Source organism: Wyeomyia smithii, chromosome 2 (assembly GCF_029784165.1).
Source record: "Wyeomyia smithii strain HCP4-BCI-WySm-NY-G18 chromosome 2, ASM2978416v1, whole genome shotgun sequence".
Taxonomy (NCBI): domain Eukaryota; kingdom Metazoa; phylum Arthropoda; class Insecta; order Diptera; family Culicidae; genus Wyeomyia; species Wyeomyia smithii.
The window spans coordinates 3,210,622-3,222,757 of NC_073695.1; the positions used below are offsets into that span (position 1 = coordinate 3,210,622).

The window sequence follows — 12,136 nt, forward strand, 5'->3', positions numbered from 1 at the left end:
CCTTCTCCTCTGTTACTAACGAGTAAACGAGGATCTGGTTTTTAATATGTGTGTTATGTTTGCCTTATGTTTGGTGTTGACATTTACACTTCGCTTCAAAACGCTTCAAAATTTGTGAATGTGGTCAAATCAACCGTCACCAACGCAATAGAGGTGTTTGGAGAAAGTTTGTCGACTGCCAGGAAACTTACGTAAAGGCAGACTTTAAACAGCTTCCTGGGCAATAATATTATACGGCAACTGGAAGAGGAAAGATGGAGTGGTATGTCGCGAACAACGTCCAGGTGGTGCTAGAGGACATGAACCTTTCTAACACACCAGAGCAGAACCTCAAGAAGAAGCTTGAGACAATATTTTTCTTTTATTCTGTACGAATTGAACTTGACTGAGAAACATGATTTGATTTTTTAGTAAAAAAAAAAAGATTTACGCACATTTTTGTTTGACCAATTTTTGACCGTAACACCCAAAAGCCGTGACGTGACAGTGTCTCCACTCAACTCATCACCTTTCGTGTGTACTCTGCACTAAATTTACCAGCTGATAACCGCTGGATACTGGCCACTAGATAAACTGGGTCTACATTAGACCTCCACATCTTCGAGAAATGCCAACCGTCAACCAGATGTCCGATCCGGCGAGGAAAGTGCTACAGATTTCTTTTTCTTGTTCTCTCTGTGCGAACTGTCCACAGACATTTCACAAATTTTAGGGCTACTGACTAGCGACTAGCCCATACAGATTTCTTAACCATAACATGTTATTCTCGTCACTAATAGCTTGAAAGCTGCCTTTACTAAACTTTCGCCATTCAATGGAGATTCCTATTTTGTGGATTGCTAAAAAAGAAGTGGTAGAGAGTTTTCTTCTCAACAAGAGATTTTATGATACGAGCATCTAATTTTCGTGACGAAAGGCTTAACTATATAGTAATAATAATATGGAAATTTTAGTTTTAAACTGCTATCCTACTTTAGACCAGATGTATCGTCTTGAACAGGGCAGTACCGTTTTTCGACCATTTTTGACCGTCCCGTCTTTTTGCTATTTAGTACCGCTTTTTGGATACTCTTAAAAAAAAAACTTTGAATAAAGCCCTGATGAACGCAGGGTCCGTGACAGTTGCAAAACGATAGGATTCCGATAATTTATGAAATGATAAATATATTTTTAAGCTGCCAGAAATTTTTAAAAGTTTCTCAGTATCCGAATTATTGTTTTGTATCAAGAACACACCGATTTGAATTTCTAATATACATTCAATTCGTAGTTTTCTAGAGGTGCAGTACGATTGGAGGCTTAATATTTAGAACAATCCAAGAAAACAATTACCAAGATATCAAGACACTCTTTATTTCCTGTTGGTTTCCTCTGATACTAGCTAAAAATAAGATTTAATTTGTTCTATTTTCATCTATTTCTATGTTTTGTTGCCCCACCATAGTGCGCTATTTTGCGGCAGATGAAAAATATACCAATTTTGATTTTCTGGCTCTAAAACATGCTGACCCTTCATCTAGTATTCGTTCAATTTAAAAAAAAACTATCCAGAAGGATCGTCAGGTTCATTTGTTGTTTATTTTCGGCCCAAACTAAAATCGTTAAATAATTTTTATAACGCTCAGAGAAGAAAGAGAGTATGTATTTGAAAGCTCTATCTTTCCTCTTGATGCCAATATTTATTGTTTTGTTTTTGCATACTCAGTGCGGTTCAAAATGACATCCCAACAAGGAGCATTCCGCAAGCGCTAAGGTTCGCTATAAACTGCACAATAATTTTCGTAAAAAGTTCACGGTAAACCTATTTGAAAGCGATAATCTTCCGGTTTCTACTTTGTATAGTTTCCTGCAAACCTTAACTATAAACCGCTAGGAAGGTAGTAGAAGACCGGCTAGAGTAGTGGACAGAAAAGGACTTTTTCCTTTTTGTCAAATCGTGTTTCAAGCCTAGTGGTTTGGGTGTCAATCAAAATTTATAGTAGAGCTAATGTTTGAACAACATTATGATTCCATTTCTTCAAAAACACCATACAGATGAAAAAAAATTTTTTTTTTTGCCAGAGAAAATATCATCACTGTACGTCAAAAAAACTCAAACATTTCTGAACAACCACTCGACTCCATTTGTACCCCAAATACGCAACCCAACGAATCCACCTCCGTGTCGTTCAATCGAAGATTTCTTTTGGATTTTGAGTTCCTTAGGGGCCATCTCCCAGTTGGTCTCGAGGTACGATGCTGGCCTAACAAGCCAGCCGTCATAGGTGCGAGTCTCGGCTCGGGAGAGAATGTTAGTGTCAGTAGGATCGTAGCGCTAGCCCCGCAATTGTCCTGTACACTAAACAGTCGGCTGCGAAGTCTGTGTATAAATAAACAGAAGGTCAAGTTCCGAATCGGAATGTAGCACCAAGGCTTCGCTTTGCTTTTAGGGGCCATCCACATACCACGTGGACAGATTTTTAACGATTATGACCCACCCCCCCCCCCTGGGACAAATGCCCATATAAATTCTTTTTTTTTTTTTTGTAAGGACCGTGGACATTCCACAACCAATTGTTAGTTCACAGTGAATGTATCTTAATGAAAAATAAATTAGTTTTTCTTTAAGTTCTTCCACCTTTTTTTGACAGCTATAGAAAAAAATTCCAAATTTTTAGTTGTCACCCATTATGCGATGCGACATGAAGTTTTCTTACTGTGAAAGAATCACATTCGTTTATAGCGTGAATCTCTACTTGGAATACTGTTGGCCATTCACCCATAGCCGCTGATATCGTCTCATTAGAATTACCGTCAGCCCGTGGTGAAATTAGACCAATGGGGGTGAGATTGTGCCATACAACCCATTGTTTATGAGCTATTTCATGGCAATCACAAGATCAACCTTTCTTGAAAAACTTTTCGCGAATACCAAGAAAGATTAGTCTTGTAATGAGAAATATTTGTATATTTTTAGACGAATATTTATTATCTTCTGGTTCTTCTATAACTAAGCAGCTTTTATAACCTTCTTGGCTAAATTCCAAGGCGTCAGCCATTAATTATGTAAGCACTTTTTTCGGAATTCTCGACCCCCCCCCGCCCCCCATCATAAGGCTTAATAAGATTTTGCATTACCCGTCTCCCCCCCACGAATCTTACGTAAGATTGTCTTTTTAGGAAAAAAAATATTTTCGAAGGTAAAACATTTTTTTTACACATAGCATATTCGTAGAGGATAAAACAAAACAAGTTAATACTATGTTAAAGTAAACAAGATTCAAAATTAAGTAGAAATGAAGTAGAGCACGCAATCGCCCAGCGACGGCGAATTCACTGCTTTACCAAGGTTCAACTGTTAAGATCGCAGCGATAAATAATTCAACTAATTTTATTGTTTTTAGTTTTGTAAACTTTTTTTTCAGTTTTTTGTGAATGACCCCTAATCATATGTTATTATGATCCTCTCAGTCTAATTAAAGCGTTTTGTACCATTGTTTAAAGATTATATTCTCCCAGCTTTCACAGAAACTTCCAGTCACATAAGGCCAAGTTTGAAACTTTTTATGTTTTCTCGAGCAGTTTACTGCTGCTATTCGCATAACAGTCCTATGTAAAATTTTGTGTGTTCTTGTTTTTGTGCGGGAATGGGTCCATTATGGCATGCTCTTCAAGAATAGCCAATAAAATCGAGGTTGTGGGAATCAAACCTTACTTTTTTAATGATTAATCTTGAAGAGCATGCCAAAATGGACCCATTCTCGCAAAAAGCAAGAACATAGGACTGCTATGCGAATAGCGGCAGTTTACAACTATGTATATTAAAAATCAATATTTGATCTGGCCATCAGAAATTCTCACAAGGTCTGGTTTTTTTTGTTCGGCCTCAAATTTTGTTTTGCTAGAAGGAACAACTAGTAACAATTTAGCTCTTTTTTAACAAAAATTCAACATTTTAAAATATGGGCTTTCAAGGAAAAATGTTTTTCTAGCAAAAACTTTTCCAATAATTGTACTTAGGCACGTGGAATCCATCATTATATCAAACACAGGCAAAGTGAATCAGTGAAGTCTCAGAAGTAAGCTGTTCCGAGCTTAATGCAAAACAGGCCTTCGCATTTCACCAATAATTACAACTTTAAAGTAAATATTTTGCACAACAAGTATTCCCACATTATATTTAGATGCTATAGAAGCATTTTACCAAAAAATATATTGCATTTTTTAATCGGTTGATTCCAATATCACTACTTAAAAACAAGGCATAACAGCAATCGTAAGGACAAATTTGGGCTCGAAAAGGGATCATTTTCTAAAACTTTTCTACACGCAAAAGTTCAAGCTTCAATCATCCGATGTGTCCTGTAAAAACGCACATTCGTTGCTCTGCAATTAGCGCAACAAATGTGTTGAATCCATAACGCAACAGTTGGGCAATGAATACATTGATAGAGAGCGAAATCAGAATATGTATCATACACTCAAAAATCGTGATGTTTCGGTAAACTTCGGTTTCAGGCGAACGATCAGTTTTGGGATGCTAACAAAAACCGTCGCCTACTTGTGTGAGTCGGTGCATACAGAAGGCTAATGCATTCCTAATCATCGTCAGCAAACGAAACCGCCAATAGCAAGCCTTGTTGGATTTACTGACGCTGGTGCCAGTATCGTGAAATCGAATGCGTATGAACAAAACCAGAGTCATCGTTAAATGCAAAATGTTTTCAACAAACCTAATGTTTTTTTTTAATTGTTATTCGTTCGATGATGTTTTTGAATGACTGGAATCATGAAGGTGAATCGATCAGTTAATATTTGCATTAATCTAGTCAATACCAAATGCATCAGTATTGGTAACTGGTTGCACTGCTTTAACGATAGCAGCTTTTTAAAAAAATATCACCAACACCAGTGCAAAGCATGCTTACTATACTAGCATCGGTTAATACTTTATAAGTGTAATGATTTTGAGCTGTCTAATACATTGAAAATACGCTAGAGCATTAAATGCGTTATGAACAACACACATTCGCTGTGCTGGTTTCAGAATTATTCAGGAGATGCTCTAACTTTACACGATGTTGATGTTGTTCCGCACCATCCAACTTTTGCGTGACTAATAATATTACTTCAAAAATCTCAATAAAACCTTCTAAACATCATAAGAAGAAGTTGTTGGATAATACCGGTAAATATTTGAAAAAAAATTCCGTTAAATAGTGGAGTAATCTCGAATATGTGAAAACTTGTTCCAGTTTTGGCACATTTTCCGATTGTTTCGGTCATGATACAACACCCTATTCCTCTTCAGATTCTTTTTCAGTTATTTTTGCCGGATCTGCTTTACCAGCTCACGTCTCCATTCATACTATACGACAGTTTCAGTTAGGGAAGGTATGTACAAAACGCACCAGTTTAGCATTGACGCAATTTACAGCGCTTTCAATAATTTTTAAGCAACATTGAACGTGTGAGATGATTGTAGGATCTATATAATGCATGTTAATGACGCAGTTAATTATAGAATAATTCGATTCCGAAGTTATTTCTGGTAAAAATTACCATTGCCACCAAACAAGCCCGTTACCAAGACGCACCAGAACAAAGGTCAGTATGCTCCAAAGTAAAAGGCTGATATGCTACTAGCAGGAATCAGTACGCGAAGAGAGAAGCAGAAGTAAAATCAAAAGCAATTTAACATGCCTAAAATTGAAATAAATTGAAATATTCATACAAACAAACAAACTTCTTGATATGAAACCGTAGGAAAGCTGGGATTATATGAGAAAAACGAAAAAATTCGTCATTAAAAGCCACGAACGAGTATTTTGGGGATTTCATAACATGGGCCATCTTACCCAACTGGTGCGTTTTGTGCGGTTCTCCCCTACGTATGACACTAACACATAACATCCGTTCCCGTGATACTTGTGAAGAGTTCAGAAGTATATCCGGCTTCAATTAACAACAAGTATTGAATTAGCATCGTGTCCCTTCCGTTCATTGATCTACGTGATGGACGTGATGGAGTAGTAATTGATAAATTCAATGCAATCTTTACAAATAAACTTATTCGTGCTTATTCTATCAAACATCTTCTAGTAAAGATGTTTTTAATTTAACTTCCAAAAATAACAATCTGATGATTGATTATTATGTGCTGCAAAAACCATGTAGATTTTATCGCTTTTCGTCAGTTTTGTGCGTGGATTGAAAAGCTAAGTCTAGTTCGCAAAAAGTACTATTGACTCCAAAATCCCACGCACCACAAAATGCGCTCTCATCGCGACTCAATCCAAGCTACTTGACTTAACTGAATGTAAAACAAAAAACAAAAAACAAATACGTTAAGCATTTTAATTTCAAACACTTTTTTTCCGGCTCCACTTTATTGCCGAGCGCCACTAAGAGCAGAAGCGTCAATGTCACATTGCATAACAATAATCTCTAACACCACTCAATAAAACGTTTTTTTATCGTCCAACCAACAGCGGATACGCTGATGGCAACCAAAATGTACGTACATACAATCCATCAAACAGACTTACCCGGTGTGGATAGGCAAGATGCCAAGATACGTTGAAAGTGCTTCCGGCCACGAATGACGTTTTCGTTGAACCTGAAACAAAAACGATAAAAACATAACAAGTGAATGGTTGGTATGGAAACAATTGCACTCAATCTTCTCACAAAAGCCGCCGCTGTCGGCTTCTCTCCGTGTCAGATCAACCAGCAGCAGCAGTCAACAGAAATGATTCATAACTGAATCTGATTAAACGAAATGATCGCACTGGGAGTGGGAAGGCGCGACCACCCGCTTAATTATACATTACTCTAACGCCAACATGTGACGCCCATTTAGCAGCGGGCCTTATGTGTAAACAATGCGACTTCGCATATCAATTAGGGCGGAAGAGCGCCTTGCTGCTGCTGCTGTCTGCAGTTTAATTTAATGCAGCCAATTTTGCTGAATAATGAACGGTTACTTAATTCCTTCTATTATGGACCGTGTCGGTGAAACTAAAGCCTGTACCCCTTAACCCTCTTTTCGATTAGTGTTCGCCTGTGTGTTAATTTTAAGTATATTTAAAAATTGATGATCAAACTGATCAAAATACCAACAAGGCAGTCAGCTGCCCAAAAAACAGGAACAAAACCGATCGAAAATCAAGGTCGGCCAAACAATCAATCAGATTCGCACCACGCGGTCTCGATCAAGTGCCCGTCGTACGCATTAATAAACACAACTCAATGAACAAACTGGAAACCGCTTAAGGGAACAAACATTCATAACCACCCACCACCGCCCCGCCGCCCTTGTTGCGTTCCTTCACATTATTACGCTAATAGCAATTACCAGCGCATTGCTCAGTCAGGTTCAGAGAACCTGATTCCGATGTTGTTACGATTCTCAATGAATGCCGATCGATCGATTATTGGCCATGGGGTCAATCCAATAAATACACCCCAAGGACCACTTACCGGCAATTGCGAATGCAACTGTTCGTAAATCTTCCCCCCACAGCTCGGCATGACGATCGGTTTCCGTTTCACACCGCGATCATAACTGTGAATAAAATTGAGGGTTGTCACGTTATCCAAGCCTTCTCTTGTTCTCTCGAGCCGTCGTCGCCACCACCAGCGGCGGTCACCGGAATGGACCAGTTGAAAGTGTAACAAATAACGAGCGATCGCCGCAATGACATTGAACTTTATTTTGCACGTGCGCTGCGCTATCATGTAACGCAGCAGCAACAGCATCTTGGATTTATTTTTCCCGCTACATTATTCATGTTTGAGGCTGCTGCCAGAGTATTGATGGCCTTTACCGCCCGGCCCGTTCTGTGCTGCCCACATCTGCCAACGCGCGCGCGTTCTAGCTGGCGTTACGCTTTGGAGGTCGTTTCACGACTGGGAGCGTAAATTGTTTGCGGCCCCATTACTAATGCTTTGTTGATTGCCGCATTAGTGACGGATCCGCATCGGATCGGATGGGTGACTGCACCGCGGTCTCGTTTAATTGCTAGCGTGAAGTGGCCACTTCTAGCGGTCACAATTGTAAAGATAATGAAGGTTTTGATATGGTTCTAGTCATTACAGGTTTATTAATACAGGTCGGACTCGATTATCCGGAGTTTTGAAAAACATTTCGCTCCGGATGATCGAGCCAATTGTTATTTCAATATCTCTCATTCAAAACAGTGAGTTTTCTATTATAGTATGTTGCACACATACATGTGCCGACGAAATAAATTAAAAATCGTCTTTAGACTGTTTGTCGGCGTTTGTTATACATATATACGTAATAATAAATTATGTTATATTGATTATCTCGAAGATGTAAAAACCAAATAAAATAAATCAAAACGACCATTAGAAAGACAGCTTTTGCTTCGAGAGATTAAAGGAAATATTTTCCAAAAAATATAATAGAATTTGATTTGATTTAGGTATTTATTTGTTTCATTATCTTAAATATTAGAAACAAGAATTGAGGTGTTACATATACAGACCCTGTTCGATTTTGACAACACTCACGATTTTTTTTTCTATTTCCTAAGTGACGTATATCGACCTAGACGCTCGATATGGTCATTAATGGGCTACTTTGCGGATTTCAAATCGTTATTGATTTCGCTTGAGTGAGTTTCGGTTCAATAATCCAGGAGTATCCGGAACACCACCGAAACAGGCCAGCTTGTGGTTCTAAGTACTGCATTGATCATGGCCATTATATTACAGAAATATGTTATGAAAAAGCATACGCAGTGAAATAAAACATATGTTTATACAGATTTAGTCCGAAGCCAACATAGTATACAACTCGTTAAAACAAAATAATACTTGACCATTTATACTGCTTTTCTTGATTTTTCTTGCAAATCACTTGAAAGAAATTTCCAAATATTGTTTAATTTCAAATTTCTTCATTTGTGACTTTCAACATTTTTAACATGTTTTAGCTCACATTTATTCATATTTTATTTTTCGTTTACGCTTTTTTCATTCATCTTTTGCTCCTGTTTCGCTCGTTTTTTGCTCTTCTTCTGCTCTTTTTCATCCTTTCTTTTATTCTTCTTTTATCTTTTTTGTGGTTTTCTCTCTTTTTTATTTAGCTCCTTTTTCACTCTATTTTGCTTATCTTTGATCTCTTGCTCTTGTTTTGGTTTTCATTCGCTTTTCTTGTCTTCTTTATTTAATAATCTTTTGCACGACTTCTATTTTTCGTTTTCTCTTCTTCTACTTATCTTCTACTCTACTTTCACGCTATTTTGTGGATATTTTACTCTTCTTTGGCTCTTCTTCTATCTTTCTTAATTTTTTTTTGCCCGTCTATTTATGTTCTGATCTTCTCTCAATCATCTATTTACTTTTTTTCCTCTGTGAGGACTCATCACTGCGACCAGAGACATTTTGATTTATTATGATATTGCCCAGGTGTTTTCTGTACTCCGCAGTTCATATTATTGGCAGTATCCTTATTGAAGTGAATGATACGCTTACTGTTCTACTATACCGCCGAGCCTCTTTTCTATCCTACTAATATCGCCAAATTACAATTCCCTGAACTGAGGCTAACGTTCCTCTCTGGCCAGGTTTATTCTAAGAGGGACTTATTATGTCAAGAGGAAGGAGTCTCATCGAAACCTTGTTCCTCGTACCAATATCGCCAATTACAATTCCCTGTAGAGGGTAAATATTTCTGAAATCAGTTTTATTATAAGAAGGACTCATTTTGTCAAGAGGAAGGAGTCTTATCGAAACCTCGTTCCTCCAGACAAGACCGCGTCATAATTACAATTCCCTGAAGAGAGCTATTATACGTTACTCAGAACAGGTTTATTATAAGAGGGACTCTTTTGTTAGGATGCAAGTCAGCAAAGGTACTATAGAATTCAGCATGAAGGAAGGGTATGTGGTGGAGAGCCTGAGAATGAACCCATGTTAAAGTCCTTTGACAACCAAATGGCCTAATTCTACTAAGATTCGAACCCACGACTACTAGCTTATCAAAGCGGACTCTGAAACCTTGCGGCTACGAAGCTCTCTTATCTATCTGCTTATCTAATTTTTGTTTTTTTTTCTTCCACTAAACTTTCGCCTATATCTGGCTCTTCTTTTATCCTCTTTGAATCTGCTTTTACCTTCAATAATTATTTTTCTCGAATGTTCTTTTTTGATCGTCTTTTCTTTTTTATCTCTGCTCTTTTTATATACTCTGTTTTTCACTTTTGTACTTTAATTTTCTATTATTTTTCATCTCCTTCTTTTAATTTTTTTCTCCTCTTTCGCTCTACTTCGAGTCTTCGTTTGCTTCTTTCTGCTAGTATTCTTCATTTCTTGCCCCCTTTTTTTAAAGCAAAATTCATTTAGTAACTTGATTTTCTACTCTTACTCTACTCTTTCATCAATCCGTGATTCCCATGCACTTTTATTTCACTTTTGGTTTGATTTTCTTTCACTTTTCATTTGCTCTCTTTTAAGTCTTCTTTTGCTTCGTTTTGCTGGTATTTTTTCAGTTAATCATATGCTGTTGTTTATTTTGCTTTATTCTTCTTTTGCTCTTCTTTTCCTGTCCAACTTTCCGTTTTGTTTTTACTGTTCTTATAGTGCTTTTGATTTGTTCTTCGTTTACACTTTGTTAGCTTTTTGATGGTTTTCTATTCTCCGTTTTCTTTTTTTTTTTACTTATATTTCGTTCATATTCTGTCTTCTTCTACTCTTCTTTTTATCTTCTTTTACTTTTGTTTCACTCGTTTTCTATTTTGCTTTCACATTTGTTAAGTTTTTTACTTTCCAGTTACTCTCTTTTACTACTCTTTTGCTCTTCTTCCGCTTGTTTGTTATTCCTTTGTGTAGCTTTTCTTTTGTACTTTTCATACTCTTGGTTTTCTCCTGTTTTGTTCTATTTTTGAACTTTAATTTTCTGTTATTACTCCTTTCTTTTGATTTAAAATTCTTTCGCTTTTCATTCGCTATTCTTTTACTCTTCGTTTGCTTCTCTTTGTTAGTCTCTCACTCTTCATTTATTCCTCGTCTTTTGTTTTTTTTTAAATTAATATTTTGTGCCTTTCATTGGTTTTTTACTCTCACTCTACTCTTTCATGATTTGTTATACTTTTTCCCTTTTTTTTACTTCTAGTTTGATTTTCTTTTACTTTTCAGTTGCTCTCTCTCGAGCCTTCTTTTGCTTCGTTTTACAGTTATTTTTTTACTTTTACTCATATGCTGTTGTTTAGTTCGTTTTATTCTTTTCCTCATCTTTTTCTCTTCTTTTTTTCTGCTTTTCATCAACCTCTGTTTCGCTTTTTTGTGCACTCCCTATGTGAGTCTAATCCTGATCTTTTCCTCTACTCTACTTTTTCTGTCCAATTTTTCGTTGTTTTTTTCTGTTATTTTGCTTTCAAGTTGCTCCTCATTTACTTTGTTAGCTCTTCTATTGCTAGCTTTATGATAGTTTTCTTTTCTTCGTTTTCCCTTTTTTTACTTATATCTTGTTCATATTTCGTCTTCTTTTGCTCTTCTTCTTATCTTCTTTCACTTTTGTTTCACTCATTTTTTTATTTTCTTTCACATTTGTTTAGTTTTCCCTACTCTTGACTTGCTCTTTTCTTACTGCTCTTTTGCTCTTCTTACATTACTCCTTAGTTTACTATATTTACTTATAAGTTTTCTGTTAATTCACTTTTGCCCTCCTTGTGCTTTTCATTTACTCTTATTTTACCTTCAGTTTGTCATTCTATTGTTCGTCTTTTTCTTTTAATTCTCTCTTCTGTTTAATTTTGTTCATGTGTTATATTTCGCTCTTCTATTGCTCTTTTTGGTCTCGTTTTCCAGTCTCCTTGTAGCCTCCACCTCCTGCATTTTCGTTTTCCTTCCATTTTGCTCTTTTTGCCTTTTTTGTCTTCTTTTGTTCTTTTGTTGCCTTTTTCTTGGTGTCCTTTTACTCTTACGTTGCTCTCTTTTCATTATTCTCATATTATTTTGGCTTTGTTTTTGCTATTTTTTGCTTCTTTTTGCTTCTGCTTTCTTTTCACCTCTTTCATTTTTCGTTAGCTTCTCTTTTACTTATTTGTTATATTTTCTATTTTTTTTTCTTTCGCATTTATCATCATTATTGTTACTCTTCTTTTATTCTGGTTATACTTTGGTTAGT

General features: G+C 36.5%; 1 protein-coding gene across 1 annotated transcript in view; it reads right to left on the bottom strand.

Moving 5' to 3' along the window:
* The window catches only part of LOC129726064 (uncharacterized), a 139,047-nt gene that overhangs the window by 52,083 nt on the left and 74,828 nt on the right, over window positions 1–12,136 (bottom strand). The window contains exon 3 of the mRNA XM_055682658.1: window positions 6,528–6,598. Within this exon, the coding sequence (XP_055538633.1) occupies window positions 6,528–6,598 (71 nt within the window). The remainder of the gene's footprint in view (window positions 1–6,527; window positions 6,599–12,136) is intronic.